Raw genomic sequence first — 22,795 nt, forward strand, 5'->3', positions numbered from 1 at the left:
AGGCATTCCTAACTAACAGGGCTTTATCCCTGGAGGATGTTATTTTGACTTTTTGGGTGGGAGACTGGCATTTTGTGCATTAAAGAAAACTGTTGCCTTTCTCTTGCCATTCACCAGGTAGAGCATGCTTCTCAGCTGAAACATTAAGACAAAATTGTTAAACCACTCTCTTTAAACTTGGTAAACAAATGCTAAATAAGGAGACTAGGATCCCTGGAGGCAGATGAAGTTAGGAGTCCCTTCTGAGAGCTCAAGTTCAATAGCATCCTACCAGCAAGACATCTCGCTTTGTCTGCACACATCCTAGATCCTGAAGGCCGCTTGTGGGGTGCTTTTTGCGACCAATTCAAGATAAGATTCATAATTATTCAGCTTTTATTCAGTTTGTCTGTCACATTTTCCCTCATAAGTAAACAAAGCAAAAAACAAAGCAAAGGAGATTGTACTGTCTTCCCAAAGGAACAACATTGTTATATAAAGTACAATTTACTTATGATAGAGCATTTATTTAGTATATTTTGCCATTAATCACGTTATGTAAGTTTGTGTAAGTTCTAAGCAGGCAAAGATTAAATTCTCTTCAATGGAGTTTTATCAACTTCAAATTACAAGAACTCATAGTTTGCTTTAATGTTCTGAGAATTTGTTTGTTGTGAATTTTTAAATATTTCATTAAGGTTTATCCAGAAAAAAACTTAAATATTCTACCTAGGCAAAATAATTGTACATAGTAATAATAGATGATAGAAACTGTCAAATAAAGCTTGATTTTGGAAATACCATTTATTATTACTCTCAAAATAGAGATTCTGAATATATACCAAAGCATTGAGATTCTAATGCTAAATACCAATTCTTAAGTCATTTAATTAAGGGTTACCTTGGGAATAGTAGTATCTTAAATCCATCAAGTGTGGATTAATACAAACACCAGTAGTGCACAAAAACTCTTCCTTTCTATCTGTTCATTAAAACTGCCTTTATTTGTGCTCTTCTGCCATTCAGGTTCCTCTCCCCATCCCCAAGATAGGGTTTCTATGTAGCCCAGCCTTAGAACTTACTACATAACCCACACTGTTCTGGAAAATACAATTCTCTTGCCTAAGCCTCCCAAATGGTGGAATCACAGGTGTATATACTACCATGATCATTGTTTTATGCAGCTGCTGTCTTTTAAATCAGAGAAAGCAGTGTAAGTAAAATCCTTTTCTCTTTTAGTTTTATCTTTATAGTTAATTTTACTACTGCTTTCTTTGTGTGCATTTAAGTTTATATCTATACATACTTACGTGGGGTTACATTCCAATAAACTCATCATAAATTAAAAAATACCATAAGTCAAAAATATATGTAATAAAACCAGCCTCCCCAAACATCACAGCTTAGCAACAGAGAACATTGTAGAGCCTCAGTTGTTTACCTTCAGGGTCACATGGCTCAGTGGGAGCTGGGACTACTAATCACTTGGTATCTTGAGACATCATAATACCTCATATCCTTAGCCTTGTAAATGTTACAAATTCAGAATTCAAACTATGGTGTCTAGTGAGGGGATATCATTTTGATATCAGCATAATGCCAATAAAAACAAAAACAAAAGACAAAACCCAAGTTGTCCTACTGCAAACTGAGGAATACATGCACTTTTCTTTCCTTTTGGTCTGAAGGATTCCTCCCAACTTCAGTACTTTCTTAAGAACAGACAGCAACAAATTCTTAATTTTTAGTTAGCTGAAAATGTCCTTAGTCTCTTATTTTTATAAAAGATAATTCTTATTCGACATAAAATTTCATGTTTAAAATTCATTTCTTTCAACGTTTCGACTATTTTATCCCAGTGCTCTTCTGGGTCAAAATTTTCTGAAATGAAATCATCTCTTAATCTCACTGAGAAGCCCCATCTCTGATGAGTTTTTTTGCTCTTACAAGACTTATTTTGCTTTTCTCTTTCAATTCGAATATGCTTTAGGATTTATCTGAGTTCACTGAGCTTCTTGAACATCAAATTTGGGAAGTATTTATCTGTTATTCTTCAAATATTCTTTTTGTCCTTATTCAGGGACATTGTACATATATTGGTACCCATGACAGCACAGGTCTCTTAGACTGGCCATCTTCTGCCTTTCAAAATTTTTGTTCCTTAAATATGACCACCTAAATGAACTTACTTTCAAATGTCTTGATTCTGTCTGGCATGGTGCCTCATGTCTTTAATCCTACCACTCTAGAGGAAAAGAAATGTAGATCTTTGTGGGTTCAAGGGCATCCTGGTCTTCATAGTAAGTACTAGGCCAGACAGGGTTGTATAATAATACTCAGTCTTGACAAAAATAAATTTTGTTGATCCTGTTGTATAATTTTAGTGAAATTTTCATTTCATATGTTCCAATTTTAAGTCCAGCTATTTTTCTTCATAATTTATATTTCTCTATTTGTTAAGACAGCATTCTTAAAAATTCCTTCTACATGGTTTCTTTTAAACAAATGTATTCATAATATCTAAATTAAAGTAGTCTAATAGGCACAATATCTGGGCTTCCTCAGGGACAGTTCCGACTGCTTTTTATTTACTTGTATATGTGCCCTGCTTAGGAAAATTAGACATTTAATATAGAATGTTTAAAAATCAAATGCCCTCCCTCTTTTGTCATTGTGGTTTGTTTAGAGACTTTTCTGAACTAATTCTGTAAAGCCCATATTCTCTGTCATGTCTGGCCACTAAAGTTACTTCTATTCCCTTAACAGTCAGTTAATGAAGTGAACAAGCTTATAATCAAAAGATCATTCACTCTTCACCAGGGTGTCCTGTACAGGGATGTAGTATGGTAGATAAAATCCTATCTTTTTTTTGCTTCCTGCTTACAGGAGGGACTTTAAGCCAAGCACTTCAGGAAGATTAAGGGTTAGACTAACTGTCCCTGATAGTTTTCAACAAGTACCCTTGATCTTTTCCAATGAGTGAGGATGAGGAAGATCAAATAAGTACAAATCATGTGAATATAGTCTTTTCATAGTGCTATCAAACAGATCAAATAATGAAAATTATTTGAAAAGAGAGCTACTATAGAGACTTCCCCTTGAGGTGACTATGTATTTTCAGTTACCATATTTGTGATAACCTCACAAACTGGCTTTCAAGGCTATCATAGAAAGGGGACAGAAGACACAATTAAGGGAGATTAAAACAGAATATCTAATGAAATATTAGATATTTACTACGGCAAATCATCTTTCATGCTACTGGAAGTACTTAATCAAAATTTTAGAGCCATAAAATATTTTAATTATACTGTATTTTTATATATGTGTGTGTGTACACACGTTCATGTGTATGTGCCATGGAGTATGTGTGGAGGCCTAAGGATGATTTGTGGGAGTTGGTTCTCCCCTTTCACCATGTAGGTCCCAAGGATCAAACTCAGGTCATCAGACTTTGCAGCAAGCACCTTATAAGTCATCTTCCTGATCCAAAATAGTTATCTGACAACTGTTGTCAATAGTCACACTGATTTTATAGAAGGGTACATTTTTTAAGTTCTTTATTCCTGTACCCCACTTGAGCTTGAAAGTCATACTGGTAATGGAGTCTTTTAAAAATTAACTTCAGCTCTTAAAATTACACAAAAAATATTTAGGGCCCCTGGTGATATCACCACCTCGACTGCTATTTTAAGGTATTTTATGAAAGTCTATAAAATCAGCAGAGGAAAAAAAATATCGGCCTTGAAACATGTTCCTTTTTTTACCTTTGGTGACTACAAAGAAATAAATGTCATTTCCACTGATAGATTCAGTAAAAATGTATTTGTTATTATCAACATCTGCTAAGGTTTTAAAGATTCACAAGTCAATTTTATATAAAAGATAAGAAAAAAATAACTGATGCTAGCCAGTCAGACTAATTACACAATACTGTTCAATGCCTAACACTGTAACTCAAAAGATAAAAGGTTTCAAAAAGGAGGAATCAGTGCATTTCTTTGATGAAATGAAGAACACAGTAATTATAAGCTCTAAGTCTTGACTTTTATAAACAATCAAAAGTCTTTAAAAATTCATTTCAATACAGAAGATATTGTTTTATCCACTACAACTATTCATCATGATGTTGCCAAAACATACTATGCTGTGAAGGTTTGACAACAGGAACATTAACTTAAAACTAGATTAGGAGAGGAGATATAAAACATAAAAGTGACTCTCCACGTTGAGAGCTTTCAGGGTCTGATTAATAACAGCATAATACAATAATGTCTGTGTGCAGTTGTGTGCGCATTCATATGTATAGAGAAAGAGAGCTGGGGAAGGTGAGAGAGGAAGGCACACTCAGAGGCAGGAGAGGAAAGGAAGACATGATAGGCAAGGACAAAATGATGGGGCAGGAAGAAAGACAGACAAATATGCAACATTTTTCTGTCGCTATTAAAATAGCACCAGGAATTATACTTGAGACTAGACTGCAGTCTCAGGTACCAGTGTACAGATTTCTGCTGCAGGAATAAAAATGTTGAAAATCAGTGGCAATTTGTAAGTGATTGCAAAGTCCAACCCTTTTCTGGGAAGCCAATTTAAAAGAGCAGTTATTGAATATAAGAAACTACTCATAAAGCCAGCAATAGAAGTCCCAGTGTTCATGATGCTGTCACATTTGCAATGCTTCCGTTGTTGAATTCATTTTGTAAATATGGATTTTACAAAATAAAAACCACAGCATGGATACACAATGGACAATATGTATTTCCATTACTGAGGGTTGAGAATCTGTGGAATTAAAATATGCAATTCCAAAAATTTATGAGCAAAAACTTTTATGGATAGCCATTAAAGTCCTTCATTAAATAATTTTCTACTCTGTAGGGAAATTAATGTTAAGAATGTAAATCTGATATGTTTTAAGGCTAATATGTAGGAATTAGTTGCTTTGTGAGTCTGTCATCTTACCTGATCAACCCTGGATATTTTCTATGCATTATAAGTTATATAATAATTTATGATAGGATGAAATTTTCTAAAGATGCTCTTCCCAAATTCCTAGTGCTGGAGACTAACATAAGGAGTGGTCTAAGAGTTGCAAACTAGTGTTGATTCTCAGCCAAAAAATTAATTTTGTATAACTTAAAGACTAATACATTGAATGCAGTTTTGACTCAGACCTACAAAATAAACAGGTCGGTCATAAAACATTTTTGAGGGAGATTACATACAAAAAATACTGTTTGTGCTTTCTAAGATACCTTATAATTCCTTGGATAAGGCTTGCTCAAATTAGTTTTTGTACATTAATATGAGTACAAAGACATCAAGATGTTTTACGTGAACAAGGTAGGGTTTTAGTAAGTAAAGTGCTGGTCCCCAGAACCCATGTTTAAAAACTATAAACAAACAGAAATAGTTGGTACATGCCTGTAATCCAGTGATGGTGAGATGAAAGGCAGAACAAGAGAGCCTTGGAAGCTTACTGGCCAGTGAGCTGGGCATAGCTGGCAAAAGTCTAAGTCAAAGACAGACCTTTTCTCAAAACAAAAAGTGAAAAACAACAGAGAAATGACCCCCAAGGTTGTCGCTGTAATCCATGGGCACATGGATACTCATGCGCGTGCGTGCGCGCGTGTATACACACACACACACACACACACACACACACACACACACACACACACACGGATTTCCATCAAAACAAAGATGTTCTCTTTTTAAAGCATTCAATTAAAACTATGGGATAAGCCTGAAGTAGCAGCATAAGCCTGAAGTAGCAGCACAAGCCTTTAATCCCAGCACTCAGGAGGCAGAGGCAGGTGAATCTGTGTTCAAGGCCAGCCTGGTCTTCAGAATGAGTTCCAGGACAGCCAAGTTCTACAGAGAAAGTCCCTGCCTAGAAAATATGGTATCTATTTATGGGATACAGTGATTACTTGCCTATAGATTTATATTATCAAAACCATCAAATGAACACATCCACCACCATCCATGCTGCTCATCAGATCCATAAAACTTGATTCAGCTCATAAGTTTATATACTTCAATCAAGATTCCTTTCATCCCCTCACCTCACAACCTGTTATTCTATTTATATCTATATATTTTACTAGGAATTTGATTTAACAGATAAAGGACATAATATGGTATTTTTGTGTGTGTCTAGTTTATTTCACATAGCATAATCTTTTCCAGGTTTGTCTATATTGTTTAAATGGCACGATTTTCTTCTTTTATGGCTAGACATCATTCCAAAGTATGTTTGTAACTATATGTGTATCAATTTCTTTATCCATTTGATCAGAACATACTTTGGTCATTACCATGACTAGTGTCCCTAATGTAACAACATGAACATGCAGGTATCTCTTCAACCTACTGATTTTTGCTCTCTTCAAATGTATATCTGAAAGTGCTTTAACTAGATCATATGGAAGCTCTCTATATTTAAGAGTTTTTATATCCTACTTTTCATGATTGTAAGAATTGACTGACATTAACTCCAAAAGTATGTAAGAGTTCCTTCGATCTACATCCGTACCAATATTATATCTTCTCTTTCACATAATTTCTATCTTAGTAGGAATGAGGTGATACATATTTTAATAGTTATGACTTGCATTTCCTTGATTGTTAAGAGATATTGAACATCTTTCATTTACTTGGTGGCTGTGTATCTATGTCTATTCAGGCTGAAAGGAATTTGCTTTTTCCACAAAATGTAGGCTGTTCCCAATGTAGCAATAATATAAGGACAAAGTGAGGTTTTAGTAAAAATCAGCTTTCTATTACGATGCCTTATTTTTTTTTCTTACAAAGGAGTGATATGGTCCACAGTCACCATAAACCTTTTAAAGGTACTCAATTTAAGTTCCATGATCTAGACAAAGGATGAAAAGGTATAAATGGTCAGATATGATGAGAGCTGCTGTGAGTGGCAGGTGGTCAATCTTCTGTTAGGGTAGGAAATACCTGAGATCATCAACTTAACTGCCTGGTCAAGACTAGACTAGAGACCAGAGGAAAGGTTTACCTTTGCTTCACAGTTTTAAAGATTTTAGTCAACAGTCATCTCCTTCTGTTGCCTTAGGCCTGGGGCAGCAGTGTATTGTAGTGAGGAACAAAAGCTGGAGTGAACCAGATGGCAGCCAGGAAGCAGAAAAGAAATCAAGAGACTATGGTCCCAATATTTCTTAAGGGCATGTCCCAAATGACCTAATTTCCTCCTCTAAGGATCTATGTCCTGAAGGTGCCACCACATCTCAATATCACCAAGGTTAGGAATTAACTGCCTTTGGGAAACATTCTATGTCCTAACAATAACAGTAGCTCTTCGTAAATGGTAATTTTCTTTGTATTTTCATGCTTAATTTTTGTGAATTTATAATCTATATTTACACCTATTTATTTTAACATCAAATTTGTGTTCTAAATTTTAATTCTAGAAAGCTGTATCTTCATTTATTTTTCTAGCATGTGTTATCTTCTACTAGGTATCTAGTATATGTATCAATACATTCAGGTTAATAATAATAGTGTTTTAAGGATTTTAAATCCACAGGAAATTGAAATCTAGAATTCAAACAGAGTATAGGTACTCATGTTTAGAAAAATTATTCATTGTTTTCTAATATCTCTATATTCAGGTATCCTTAGCATCTAAGATTAGATTTCAGAGGTTTGGCAAACATAATTAAAGTATATGCAATATAGAATATCTCACTCATTCTTTGCTTTAAATACTGTCTAGAAAAAGATTCTGCAAAGTTCTCAGAATTATATTACCACAAATTCAAAATTGATCCCATTAAACAGTGTAGATATATACTTCTTTATATATTCAAATCCATTGTTTGAAACAACTCAATCAACAGTTGTAAATTTATAGTCCCTTCCACTCATTACTCCATTAGTTTCCACAAAAGGAAGAAACAGTTAAGACCAGGAAATAACTTTGTATATGATATAAGGGGGTGGGCATTGCTTGAATTAAAGCTGTAGAAACTGTAAAATGCTGGTACTCCCAGGCCTTTAGACATTCAAGAAACTGGACACTCTTTCTTAAAATTGATGAAACAATAAAAAGGAATTATGCAGTAGAAGAGTAAAAGGTTCTCCCTAAATGTATATATTAAATTTAAGGTGAGACATACTAGGAGAGGAAAGTATTAAAATTAACATAGAAATTCTGATCTATGAAAGCATTAGAGGCCATCCTGGGTTGATGAAACATTATTTAAGCTAGTAAATGGTCACAACTCTTTATGGATGTGAAAAGAAGCTTGACAATTTAGCAACCCTTCTGTAAGAACTGACAAGCTATAGTGAATTGCTATAAACACAAGTCAAGGTTTTAAGAGCTGCCTAGACAAGACTGGAATGGAGACAGACCCATGGGACCCAAACCCAGCTTTCCACTTTAATATGGACTTTATTTGTTTTACTGCCATAGCCAAAATGACTCTTTCTTCACTATTATGTCTACCCTATGGAGGCCATCGACAAATAAAAATGCACATTCTTTGAAACCTGGGAAAAATAAAGTTAGCTTGTATATATGAACAATATTAGCCTATATAAACAATATTACCTCCCACTCTCCTAGGCCGAGGATGTATTTCAGTTTACAGCATGTTTGCCTAGAATGCATGGAGTCCTGGATTTGATCTCCAGTGCCACATGGAACTGGTCATGGTGACATATGCCTGAAACCAACAATTGGAAGGTAGAGACAGAAAAATCAGCAATTCAAGTTTATCCTCTACCCTAGCTGGAAGACAGCCTAGAATATGAATGAGTTTATCTCAAAAAAGCTCAAAGGAAGAAAGCTCTCATTTAACAGTGCTCAATTTGTGTCTTAAATTTCTGTCTTAATATAACTAAAGAGAAACCATCAGGTAACAGATGGAAAGTTTTGCTTTTCTTTCTTTCAAAGAGTAAGCAGTATTCAATATGAAATAAAGTGCTGTTCTACAGTAATTTAAGAAATGATTCTAAAATTCTGTTCCAATATAGTAGTATAGAGCCTTAATAAAGTTTGCGTATATGGTTTGTCTCAAAATTGAAACTTCTTAAACAGGGTATGTTAAGAATTACAATGATAACATTCATTAGACTAATAGATGTTTAAATCAATTTTAAAAATACTTTTAAATAATTAATATACACTCCTAAAATTGATAAAAATTCTCAGTACCTTCATTATTTAAGTACATGAATATCTAAGCAAAATTTTATTAATTGTGCAAGAAAAAAGTGGTTCGAACTATTTAGTTCTACAATAACTGGGGTGGTTTCTTTTTTAAATTACATAATTTTTACAGCAAATCAGTTTTTTCAACATTTAAGATATAGGTGTCTAAAAGGAAAAGAGACGAAACACAGAAAGCACTCAATCAGGGTATGAGGTAACCATGTTCTAAGTGACTTATGCTGACTATGTATTGATGAATGAAAGCACTTTGTCACTTTGTCTACGCAGCGGACTCCTGCTTGTGTTGTTTCGGTCAGTCTCTTGTCCAGGCTTCATGACATTCATAGCATTAAAAGAGCTGCTGAAGCATAATTAACTGAACAAAAGGGAAGCTTTAGCAAGAAAGGGAATTCACAGGACCATTACTAGCTTTAAGATGTCAACTGGTGGACCACCATTTCCCAGTGCCTGGATTGCAACTATCAGCTAACAGGTCCCCTTGCTTGCCAGGTTCTCCATAACTTCAATCTACCTTTGCTTGGTATCCAATGACCACTGGACAATGCTCATTCTGACTTGTTTCTTTGTTTCCCACTTAGACTGTTTTTCCCCATCTATGAAATTCTACCCAGATTAGATTCTACTTTGTCTGTAAAGCCCTGCTAAATAATCCCAGCCCACATTGATCACTCTGAATTTCTATGAAACTGTCTGTCTCTTACCATCTATTCAGCCACTAAAGGATATGCAACTTCATTATACGTTTTATGAGCCTCAACTCAATCTGACTATGAGTTTTTTAAGGACAAGAATGCCTTTTTATAGACCTCTCACATCCACTTGAAAAACCACACTAGCAGTTTTCTGCCCACAACAACCATACTGTTTGAGCTGAATGTAGTACTACAACTAAGTGTAACATAAAGAATATACTACCCTAAAATAACACTTGCCAATACATTTTAAGGTTTGAAGAATATTCATTAGTAAAGGTCTATTTAAAAATGATATTCATGATGGAAATTTTATTTTCCAATTTAGAACTGAAAAACTATCATTAAATGGAAGGGGAAAATGGTTCCAAATTCAAACTGATGCTTTATATTTCAATGGTAATATTTTTAAATCTCTGCCTATCCCCACTAATGGTAAAGAACCTCATGTTGGCTGGGTAGCAACAACAGAGAAAAAAGATCAAATTTCAAGATCCGTGGCCTGACCACATCTATTATTTCACAGGTGCTACTCCCACCTATAAGTGCCATTTTTTCCATTACAAACAAGTGTGCACAGTGTAAAAAGCAACCTCATGAAACGCCTTAACTTAAAAGTGGCTTACAACACACATATGGGCATAAAGGCCCTACTTATAATTCCCATTATGCAATTTATCTTCCAATTTTCCATCTCTCTAGAAAGCACATTTCTCCAGACAGATTTCTCAGAAACTGTCAAAAATAATTTTCTCCTTTAATGCCTTAGTCCTTGTACCTTTGAAAGTGGGTGAACAAAGGCAAAGCTTCTACCTGTTAAAGACATTTCTGTGAATTTTTATTAGCAGATTCATCATAAAACCCTAGAGGACAGATGGGAGAAAATAATCTAAGAAGAAATCTAGAAAGTTAACTTCTTCTCAAATACAAGAACTTAGAATGAAACATAGCAATAAATGATTACTATGAAGCCAATTTGGAAATTATAGCAGTTTAAAACATTTCAAATATCAATTTACAGTTATGATTATTTGTAACCTGGTTTGGTCATAATTATCAGCAAGTTTAGAAAAATATATTAAGCCCTAAATTGAGCTTTATTGTAAACTGCTCTGCACTCTCCGCTCTATGTTGGTAAGTTTAGTTTTTAAAAGTATTCCCGAAATTCCTCTGAAAACGATGAGTTGCTTTAGGTAGAGCCACTATCATGTATCGTTAGAAAATAGGTGCTCTTTAATATGTTAAGAGGAATGATCAGTCTTGTTGTAATTTTACAACAATAAAAAATTGAAGTAGATGGCAGTTCCTGTCCATCATTTTATCCTGAGAGCCTGAGGTAGAAGGATCACCATTACTTTGAAGCCTACCTGGCCTACAGAGTGAGCTCCAGGTCAGCTTGGGCTAGAGTAAGACTCTAGGTCCAAAAGAAAACAAAAATTAGGCTGGATGGACAGCTCAGCAAGTAAAGTACTTGTTGGTACAAGTATAGGGAAAGAGTTTGGAAGCCTCCCCCAAACCACGTGGATGTCTTGGTGGCCCACCTGTAATTTCCAGCAGAGGTAGAGGATCTTTGGAGCAATAGGGCCAGCTAAACTAGTCATAAGGGAACTACAGATTCAACAGAGAGCTTTTGCCTCAATGAATAAGGTGGAGAACAAAGAAGAAAAGTCTCCTAACAGCACTAGGACACTTACACATGCACGCACGCGCGCGCGCGCGCGCACACACACACACACACACACACACACACACACACAGAGAGAGACAGAGAGACAGAGACAAAGACAGAGAGACAGAGACAGACAGACACAGACACACACACAGAGGCACATACACACAAGTGTAAAATGAATAATTTTTAAAAACCAGAAAATAGGCAGCTCCTTGCCACAATAGGCAGAGTATCAGTCTCATATATGTAAAATAAACTAAAATCAGAAGCATATATATGACTGAAACTGTGAGAACATTATGTGCAAATTAGGTTGTTAAGAGTCATTGGAGACAAATGTATAAGATAGAAGTATGAGACTTCATACAGCTATATTATGTGCAACTGTGCAATCAGGAATTATATTGCAGGGGTAAGGATGCCCTGCATTCAATCCCAAGTACTATGAAAAGTAGGGAGGGATAAAAAATTATACTTGTGTCTGTCCTTTAATATTACATGTCCCATAGTCTGTTATAAATAACAAGTGGGAGAAAACTAAATAAAAGAAACATCACGGCTGGGGATTTAGCTCAGTGGTAGAGCGCTTACCTAGGAAGCATAAGGCCCTGGGTTCGGTCCCCAGCTCCAAAAAAAAAAAAGAACCAAAAAAAAAAAAAAGAAAGAAACATCACACACACAAAAAAAACCACATCACATCCACTTAGATATGGATATATATTTTTTCAGAGGCATTTATAACTAGGGTAAAGTTATTTGTCTTACAGCTTTCAAATATTTGCAAAAGCCTCTTTCTGATGAAATCATGTGCTAATGGTTTTTACTGTGGTCTGCTGAAATTACTCAGAGGACCTACAGTTAGCACTCTTATATCTGTTTCTGATTAAAATAATTATTGTTTAACAGGAGTGCCATGGCCACTGGTTTTGAAGGAGAAATATCTCAGTGCATATACTATAAACCATGCATCTTAGAGCTGAACTCTCTGGACCATGTGCTCAGACTCAAAGCTGAGTCAAGAGAGTTTGGCCCTAAATCCAGGTCAGGTCATTTCCAAGTCATTTTCGCCCTCCTTGAGTCCCATGAGCCCTCTTTCTGCCTCCAGCTCCATGTGACTCTTTCTACAGATAAGAAAGCAAGCAAGTTGGGGAGTTTGTGGAGTAAAACACACCACAAACCACAGTTTGCCTCATTAACATCAGAAGGAGAGGGATCTCACTCCCGTTTATTCTTGAGAGGGTTTTTTGAACTTAGAAGTAGAGGACTGCAGAAGTAGATGGTCTCTTGAACTGAACAAAAGATTAACTACTGACTGTTCCAGCACCTACTGCTAACTTCAACAGACAGTGTTAATTTTTTTTGTAATTGGGAATTCATGAAATGTCTTAAAAGCACCACAGTAACAAAGAAAAGGGTCAAATGATGTCACAAAATTTGTCTTTAGTGAACAAATCCATACCACTGTCTGCTAAGGAACATGAAAGGATGCAAGAGAACCCATCATATGTAAATACTTACCTTCTAACTGTTCCAATGCAGCACACACATGGTATTGCCTTACTCTATGGAGATATGTACTGAGGCCCAGCTTTTACCAACTATGGAATTTAATTTGCACCCAAACGGTATATAATTACTTGTGTAGTTTTAGGCTACTATAAGCAAAAATGGTGTTACAGAGAAGAAGCACACTAATGTGACAATCACATGAACATATAAGGCAGACGCAGTCCTGTGGGAACCTTGAGCCAACACTACCAAAGCTTTTTTTCCTTGGCTTCCATTCTGTGACACAGATCCACTACCACCCGAAGGAAAACAGAATCTGTTGCTACCTAACCTCGCAATAGCCAAACCCCACTGGAGGACAAATATGGTTCTAGAACTGTGCAGCATATGCCTACAGACCTCATTAAAATATATGGAATGGCAAGGCAAACTAGAGAGGTTCAAGTCAGTCCGGCTAGTTTCCAGTACTAGAGAGCACGTCAGTATCTTCTGACAGGATATTGCCTAACACAGTCAACTTTGCCTTCCCACCATTGATTGTGGCTTGAGTCACAGTGTAGATTATCTGTGAAGAGAAATGGACAAAGGAAAGACAAGAAACACCAAGACTATCCCAGACCTTATTCTTTAACTAATAAGTAGGCCTGGACTCGCAGGACATTTACAATGCCCCATAGCAAAGATCATAAAGCAAGATGGCTAATCCTGTCAGCTGATAACGTTCTTCCTCCACTGTTGAGCAAAGCTGCAAAAGATTGGTCCTTGATTCAAGCTATTTTACCTTCTATGCTTGAGGACACACTAACCTAGCGCCTAGTACCAACACTCCTAGTCCTTTGATTTTTTTCCTTTAATTGAGGTTCTGAAACTATTAACTTCCTTTGGCAAGCCTCCACGAGACAAGTTTGCTGAAGGCTGTATTATGATACAGAACTAAGGAAATTTAAGAATCACTAACTGCTTACAAATTGGCAAGCTTGAAGACTGAATGTAAAAACATACGTTAGGGAAATGAAATTTTCTGTCAGTTGTTTTTTACTAGCAGTACAAAGCCGAAAACTCTCATTGATCTCTGCCCAGCTGAGCAGTTCACAGTCACTGTGTGGCTGGAGAAGCAGACGTGATCCCAAGAGACTAACCGAAACATCACAAAAGCTCTGTGGCTGCTCTGTGGATCTGATAGCTCAGAAAGAAATGGCTCAGAGGTAAAGGTGCTCACCATGAAAGCCTGGTGACCCAAGTTCAATCCCCAGAGTCCTTGTAAAGGTAGAAGGAGAAAAGCAGCAGCTCCACAAAAAGAAATGACATTTAGTTACTGAAAACTTCCTGTTTTCCCTGATGCATCCTGCCATGGGTTTCAGTCTTATAAGCTCTGAATCATGTTCAAATCTTCTCTTCCTTTAATTCCCCTATCCCAGGAACTGGAATTTTGAAGAGTGCACTGTTTGTTCTTTAGTTTTGTTTTGTTTACCCATATGCAGTCACCTCACTTAAGATCCCCTTCCAAAAACTATCTTATCTTTACACTTGATCCAAATTCTATAAACCAATGTCTACTTTCTCCTAAGAAAGATGCATTCATGAGCAAATTACACAGCCCTTCCAATACAGCGGCTTAACAATCTTTTCTGTGTACGAGAATAGCTAGGCAATGATGGAAGCCAAAAAGCAGGTGAGCTGCTATCTTCCCACTCCTACACAAAACCTGGCCCTAGAGGAGGGATGCCTAAAAGCGCTGATACCTTCTTCCACTTCTTCATTTTGCAATATTCCTACAATCATAATCTCCACTGGGCGTCAACTTTCCCACTTTCCAGCACCACTCTCCTACCACCACGTCATCTTAACTCTAGCTGCTCGTTCCTATCTGAAGATTCACCTTCCAATTCCTCTTACACTGCAGAAGCCTCTCTTATGTTCCTGATCTCCAATTCAAGAAATGATCATCTAATTCAAAACCTCTCATCCAGACTCCCCTGGGAACTTCCAGCACAAAGTAGAATTTCTTTGAAGTTTTTATGAATTAAAGAGACCACAGCAAAGCGGAATGGTGTGAAGAATGCTGAGAGTGCAAGCTGGTGACTGAGGACAGCTGCTGGGAATCCCCGTGCACTGTGGAAAGGGTGTGGTAGTAACAGCAACTGGTTTGAGAACACCCTAGAGTTCAATCTCTGCTATCCATGAAAGCTCTTCCCCAGCAATCCCTGTGCTTTTTCCATTTACAAACCTGACTTAAGTCATCCCTTCCCACATATCTTTTCCTGGTCTCTCTTTTATGTCATGCCTTTTTATTTTACCTGTATCTTATCAACTGAACAGGCATGCATTGTGTTGAAATTATTTTAAGCAACTTTCTTATTTCTATCATTGCTTGAATAAGATAGGAAACTTTACGGGGATAGGGCCATTTTTCTCCATATGCTTAAAACACACACAGAGGGAGAGAGGAAGAGAGGGGAAGAGAGGAAGAGGGAGAGGGAGAGGAGGAGAGGGAGAGAGGGAGAGAGGGAGAGAGGGAGAGGGAGAGGGAGAGGGAGAGGAAGAGGGAGGGAGAGAGCGAGTGAGAGAACGAGCGAGAGAGAAATTCTGGTGACACATAATTTCCAGTCAGCTATTCAACACTAATGTATTTTTAAGGTTGAGCAAGTTTTAAAGTGTGATATATTAAGAAATGTAGAAAATACACCCACACTTGATACAAAAAAATGCCACTTATAGTTGGACCAAACATAATTTTCCTCCTCCCAACCAACAATATACTCTAACAGCATACATCTTGCTTTGGATTTTTTTCTTTATACTACATAAGCTTGTAGTTGGTTTTTGCTCTTAGCAACAATAACTACAGAAGCTCACGTCTAAATAAGTTTACTGTTGGGAATCTAGTCTTCCCACCTACACAACCACTGCCTTCCCACAGTCTCCAGTGTCTTGTGAGCAACCACCCAATTACTGAATGTGGAAGGACAGCTTACACATTGAAGGTCCATTCTTGGCAGCCACTGGTTTTTACTGCTAGTCCTCACTTACTTAGCTTAATTGATTCAGAACAGTATAAAAAGAGACATTATTACACAAGTTTGAAAAAGACTACTTACAAAATGTAAATGTAAAAGCTCTGGCCATTGTGCTGCTCTAAAACAGGCAAGCATGTGTGACATGGACAGCACAGAATAATGCCTATTGAAATCCAGGAAACCTGGGAACTCTGACTAATCTCATTACACAAGTTTAGTGTTCCATACATATACATTCTCAAAAAGCGAATTTATCCATAGAAAGGGGGAAACACAACTGACTTAAAATACAATCCACTGTAGCAAAAAGGTTTTGTGGGACACAGCTTCAGTTTCAGAAAGTGTAGTTTTGAAAGAGAAAACATATTTAGAAAAGGAACTCATACATGTGCTATCAAAGTAACTTTTACATTTTCGTTTATTATCTTTCTTCCCATGAAATTGAAAGAACACAGCAGAGGCTCCTCCTAGCCTGGTACATTAAGTGGAATCTGAACTCAAGTGCAATTTATAAGCAAGAAAAAATTATGGGTTAGTTTATCACTCCTTTCAGCCATATGGGGAAGAATGGAAAGTAAACAGCTCCACAGTTAAGTAAATAAATATACTTAACTGTATATACACCAGTATATAGAGATTAAAAATAATCTTGTCATTTATGTTTCTACATTTCTGTGTCTGTCACTGATGGTGTTGTGGTACAAGTAATAACTGAGAACATGCCTGTCTTTTCTATCAGTAAGAAGAGCCATTAAGTTCTGCAATGTAAATCAACAGTGGTGCAAAGAACCCTTCCAAAGTCTCAGCAAGCGTCAGAAAAATGCTTTTCTTTTCTAAGAAAAACTGTACAATATGGCCAGAGCAAAGTGTCTCCATCTCTAAAACAACCCACCACACCTCCCAAGCATGTTGAAAATAGGAATTTTATTCTTACGGTAAGACAAGAGTTAATGCTCAATCCTCTAACTTGAGCATTGCAAGATCTGCATGTCTGAGAGTGGGTTTAAAAAAAAGGTTTTGTTCCTTGCAACAGAAAACCACTTACTGATATTTAAAAGCAAAATATCCATGTGCAATTGTCTACAAAAAAATCTAGTGTTAATTTCACAGATGGTACAATAATTTAAAAGGTTCATGAGATATAACAGATTCCACAGCATTAAAAAATCTATGACTATATACTCTGAGTGCTTTAACTGGGACCCTTTTTCATATTTCCTTACTAATGAGGGAAATTCTTTAAATAAGTCCCAGCAAACAGAAGTATAAATAAGGGCTTTGAAAAAAATCTCATCACATCCTGTTATTTAGGGAGCTAACTGTAAAAGTACTTTTCATGGAAACAAGAGGGGGTCCTTTTATTTAATAGTAACTCACATTAAGTTATTCTATTTATGCTGGTTTTAACTCCTGAAATATGTCCTTCACACGATCACTTCCCTTGAAAAATCTATATTCACATAACAGGTTTCCTAGAGTAACCCCAGCCCCACACCATCCGCAGAATTTGATTCCTGCTCTTGGTAGCACTCAATTCCCCTCGTGATATTTGAGAATGAAAAAGGACAGGAAAACAGAAAGAGGCCCATGCTTGTCCAAACTGCCACTGACAGTCATTCGAGCACCCATTGAGGCCCTCAGTTCTCCCTAACCCACCCTTACTCAGTGTCTGACCCTGGGAACTGTAGCATCAGCATCACCAGGGAGCTTGTTAGAAATGCAAATGTACAGCTCCACCCCAGAGCAACTGGATCAAACTCTGGGAAAGTGCCCAGCAACTTGCAATTTTAACAAGCACAACAGAAAACTACAATGTATGCTAAAGTCAGAGAACAAGTCCGCCATAAACTTTAATGTGCATGAGTATCACCTAGGGAGCTTGTTAAAATGCAGATTCTAATTCAGGGAGGTTGAGGTGGGGCTTGGGAGCCTACATTTCTAATAAGTTCCCAGGTGATGTCTTTTATGGACCACATTGCAAGCCTTTCCCAAACTGATTGTCTGCTCAAATTACCCAAGATGCTCATCAAATATGGAGTCTGTGGCACTACCCCGATTGAATTAATCCAAATCTCAAAATAAAAACCTAGAAAATAGCCAGCAGTTCTCCATGCCAATACACACTAAAATTACCTGGGGAGTCTTAAATAATTCTGATTCCCAGGTCCCAATCATGGTGGACTAAATCATCAGAATCTTTGGAAAGAATATAGGTTTCCACATTTTGAGTAACTTCCCAGTGATTCCAATGGGCAGCCATGGTTGAGAACTAATGCTCTGGAATCTAACTGGTTCCACACCTGCCACAGGGGAACCTTTAGTCAACAGGTTCTTCGAAAGTGGCTTATGTGAGCTTTGACTGTTGAATATGAAAATGCACCTAAAATTATGGTTTCCTTGCATCTTGAACCTTATTTCTGGAGAGAGAGAAAAAAAACCTGTGTTCTCTGCAATGGTTGGGTACTCAAAAGATGGACAACCATGGAGTATTTGTATCTATCTACGTGACCTTTCACAGACGACCTCTTCCCCAACCCCAAAACATATAAAGAATTAAAATTTCTAATGACCTTTCAGAGTGTTAGAGTAACGGATGTAGCTGTGACTTCTAAATCTATAAGTCAGATCACACCAGTTTACAAGCATTCGGACAGAAAGGGCCTAGGAGGAGATGACAACACTACCCTATGCTTTTACATATGACAATTTGATAATGTTAGAAGCATGTCTTCTGCTAGACAGGGGAAAAAAGACTTTAAACATACTGCCCATGACATTATGCCCATAAGTCAGTGGAGTAAAAAAATCTTTTAAAGCCTATACAATGCCACAATAATAAGCACACAATACCAAATTTGTAAAATGGAGACATGTGTGGTTGTTTCCAAGGCACTGTGAAATATTGAGCTATTTCACTCCCACAATCAAGAAGATATTCTGGAATTTGACATGGCACACTTTAAAAATCAGTTTAAAAGGAAGGAGGAGTCCTTCATTCTCTGGTTGCTGTGGTCCAGCGCCTTCATTGAACTAGCTGGTCTATAGAAATGTGGCATACTGAAAGCCTAACCCTTCAGAGCTACACTTCTTCCCCCACCATCTCATCGTATTCACAGTGCTCAGATGGGTGTTTTATTTAACTGCTTAAGAACACTTGAGAGGCAAAAATTCAGCAACTCGGGTATTAAAAGGGAACCAATCTAGGTACAAGTGGAGAGTGACCACTGCTATTAAAAAAAAAACAAAAAAAAAAAAAAACCTTTTTAAAAGCATTTCCCTTCTGAACTAACTGGTCAAGCTCATTTTCCTCTTAACTGTTGTGATAGTTATTCAGTTAACCCAAACTCACTTTAAAAAGTGAGAAAATAGCACCTCCTCAAAGTGTGTTCTCATATGCTTTGGAGCAATGGGGCGTGAATGCTAAAACAGCCTCTGCCAAACTCATGTAACAGCTCAAGAGCTGAACAGGAGTAAATTTTTACAACCCCAGGACTTTCCAGAGCCAGCCTAAGAATCATCCCAGGTCTAGCTTTTACTACATCATGGCCACCCAAGAAAAGGCAAAAAAAAAAAAAAGTCACTAATAACCTAGAGAGTATCTCATAGATTTCCTTTTAATATGGCTATCTTTTTAAAATGAATTTTACCTCTTAATGAAAAATAAATAGGCCAAGTAAAAGTGGAGATTTAGAGTTTAAGTTAAATTAACATTATTAACTTGCCAAAAGCACTTAATTTACTCGACTGTGTCCACCTGGACACCTTTTCATACATTTCTCAGGAGCTGAGGCCCAAAGATGAACCAAACCTAAAGAAATGTCCAGAGCACAGCAGAGTCCTACAAAATTAAAGACATTTAAAGAATGAAAGCAAAGAAAACAAACAATACGAACACACAATTTCCAGGACACTTTATTGTAATTTCCACTTTACACATTAATTTAATGTTTTAGTAGCGTCAGACTGTTCATAATTATCCAGCAGTAGTAGTTCGTTCCTCTAATCTCACAAAATGAGAAGCAGCAAGTTAAAAAGAACATCAATTCATGTCTTTACGCTGTGGGAAACAAGAAGCTCTTGAGCAGAAGGGATGGGGTTGATGATTTTCAGTATGAGTGTACTTAGTTTTTTTTCTGTATTTTTCTGGTGGATGCCAGTAGTCATAATCAAACAATTGCCCCCTTTCCCATTCTGCCTTCCTTTGGACTTTACATTCTGTCTAGCACTTAGCTCAGAAAGTCAGTTTACACTCAGTTTACACATTTTAAAAGAAAAACCATATGCCCCATCTCCCACACATCCAAATGGACAGAGATTAGAAGTAACCTGGCTTTTAGCTTGTAACAGTGCTATTTTTAAACAGTTTCAACCATATACTTGAAGGGTATAAACTAATGTTAAGTTACAAAAGCCAAAGGAAATCATAAAAGTGCCTACACATGTACCGCGTTGTTTAACTATTCCTCAAATCATTGAGTTTAACATAGGTTGCTTAATCCACACAAAAGCAAACGCACGCATTGACAGTGCCTCTTTGGGGACAACATTCTTTCTTTTAATGTGCTATACCAAGACACTGGAAGGAAGAAGGAAGAGGGGGAAAAAAAGGTCTCACTCTCAACTGTGAGGTGGTGCGTTAGCTTCACTAGAAATGCATTTTAATGGGTATGTTCAGATAAAAATAGGTAATAAGGCAAAAGGTGTTTTAAGGAACCTCTCCCCTCCCCGAGGAACAGGGAGGGAAACCCGGAGGAAAAGATGGGCAACCTCCCTGGAGATCCAGAGCTAAGTTCCATCACTAGGAGAATAGAAGTTAGATCACTGCTATTTTTCACCCTGCAATGGGATAGTAGCTCTCCATGTGCAAGGTACGCGGGGCGGGAATACTGGCGGGGCTTTCACGTGGGGTAATGGCGAGCAAAGTGAGGAGAGGTCGCTACCGACAGTGATCCAGATCTCCACCAACGCTGGTGGGGTGGCGGGTGAGGGGTAGAAAGCAGCGAAGGAAGGGGTCAAAACTCCTGGAAGTTAGCGCAAAGAGGAAGCGCGGGAGCAGTCTGGAAGCCAGGGGGCCATGTCTGGCAAGCAGCCCCCTGCTCCGAGTGTGGGCTTTCCTCGTGGAGCAGGGGAGCGCCGAGTGCCCCACGGGTCGGGCGGCTCTAGGGACCCTAGCGGCAAAAGGGACTGAGGGGAACCCGCGAACAGGAGGCGGAGGACTTACACTTTACCTCAACTCTGAGCCCCATCCCGAGCCCGGGGGAAGAGGGCGACGGGGAGCGCGGTACTCACTAGGGCTCGTTGGTGAAGCGGGGGGTCCGGGGCTGCTGGTATCCATACAGGTGACAGTAGAGCACATCGAAGCAAAAGCAGCACATCTCCGCTGACACCACCATCTTCCGGGAGCCGGGGGATGAAGACGAGGAGGACGGCGAGGAGGCGGTGGCGGCGGCCGGAGTAGAAAGTAGGGTTCCCACTCCGCAGCTCAGAGGTGGAGACAGCGAGATGCCCCCGCCGCCGCCGCCGCCGCCGCAGCCCTGAGGGGGAGAGAGGGTACAGCCGCCGCCGCCGCCGCTGCCGCCGCCGCCGCTCAGCCCGCCCAGTCCGTTGAGCCGCGTCCCGGCGCCTCCTAGTCCCAGCTCCCCGGCTCGGCACTGGCTCTCCCCGCTGCAGTGGGAGGAGGAGGAGGCGCCACCACCGCCACCCGAGCCGGAGGGGGGCGAACTGGACAGTTTCTGCTTCTTCACCCCACAGCAACCCGCCGCCATCTTGGAACAGTCTCCCCCACGCAGCGCTTCCGACCCATAAGTGAGGCGAGCTGGCGGCGGGGGCGAGCACGCTGCGGCCCCGGCCGCCGGGGGCGCGCTAGGGGCTCGCGGTCTGCGCGCGCACGCGGCTGAGCGGCCGGGCGGCTGCCCAGCCCCGCCACTGCTAGGCGTGCTCGCGCCCCCGCCTGCGGCGCGCGCCACGAGCTTTCGTGGCTTGGCGCCTACGGTGGGTCCCGCCCGACTCGCGCCTCCTGGGAGGCCGGCTCCTGGCCGAGGATGGAAGGCGGAAAAGCGAAGGGAAAAAAAGAGGACAAGACTTGGAGAAGTGGGAGGAAGGAGAGGAGGTGGGCGAGCTCCAAGAGGAAGCCGGGAGACAGAAACTAGTGAAAGGGGGAAAGAAAAAAGAAAGTCTGAAATAAGCATCCAAGTTTCAAAGCGCACCTTGGTGATACCCCAGTGCATGTCGTGTTAGTGACACTTGAGCCCAGTTAGGTGGAACCTGAGCCACACGGCCTCAAATACACTGGTTCTGAACTGTTAAGAGTGTGAGCAAGCAGGTGCTCCTTGGAGCTCCACACCTGAGACAGCCACTGTAAAAGCCATCTGGGAAATGGCCACACTACAGTGTCTTTAATGCTAGCCTTACCAGACACCACAGTTGTTCTGAGATTTTGCTAGAAATGCAAAACTTTAATCTTTCCTAATTGACAAATATGAAAGTCCAGTTCAATGTGTATATCTTGGATTTGTTTCCTTTATCTTCTTGTAGTCCAGGGAGAACATTTAAAAGTAAAAATAAATATATAAGTAAGAGCCTCACAAACACTCCACAGAATCAAAGGTGTCCTTTGTATTTTCAGACTTGCAACCGTGGGTTTTTAGGCTTGGGGACTCAAAAACAAAGCGATTTGAACTATATCTGTAATGTCCATACCTTGGAGATAAATATA

General features: G+C 38.8%; 1 protein-coding gene across 1 annotated transcript in view; it reads right to left on the reverse strand.

Annotated features, from left to right (window-relative positions):
- The window catches only part of Ammecr1 (AMMECR nuclear protein 1), a 105,542-nt gene extending 83,684 nt beyond the window's left edge, over window positions 1-21,858 (reverse strand). Inside the window, 1 exon segment of the mRNA NM_001427680.2 lies at window positions 21,370-21,858. Within this exon segment, the coding sequence (NP_001414609.1) occupies window positions 21,370-21,845 (476 nt within the window). The 5' untranslated portion in view covers window positions 21,846-21,858.
- Window positions 21,859-22,795: the final 937 nt, after the last annotated feature.

The sequence above is a fragment of the Rattus norvegicus genome, chromosome X (assembly GCF_021556685.1).
Source record: "Rattus norvegicus strain SHRSP/BbbUtx chromosome X, alternate assembly SHRSP_T2T, whole genome shotgun sequence".
NCBI lineage: Eukaryota > Metazoa > Chordata > Mammalia > Rodentia > Muridae > Rattus > Rattus norvegicus.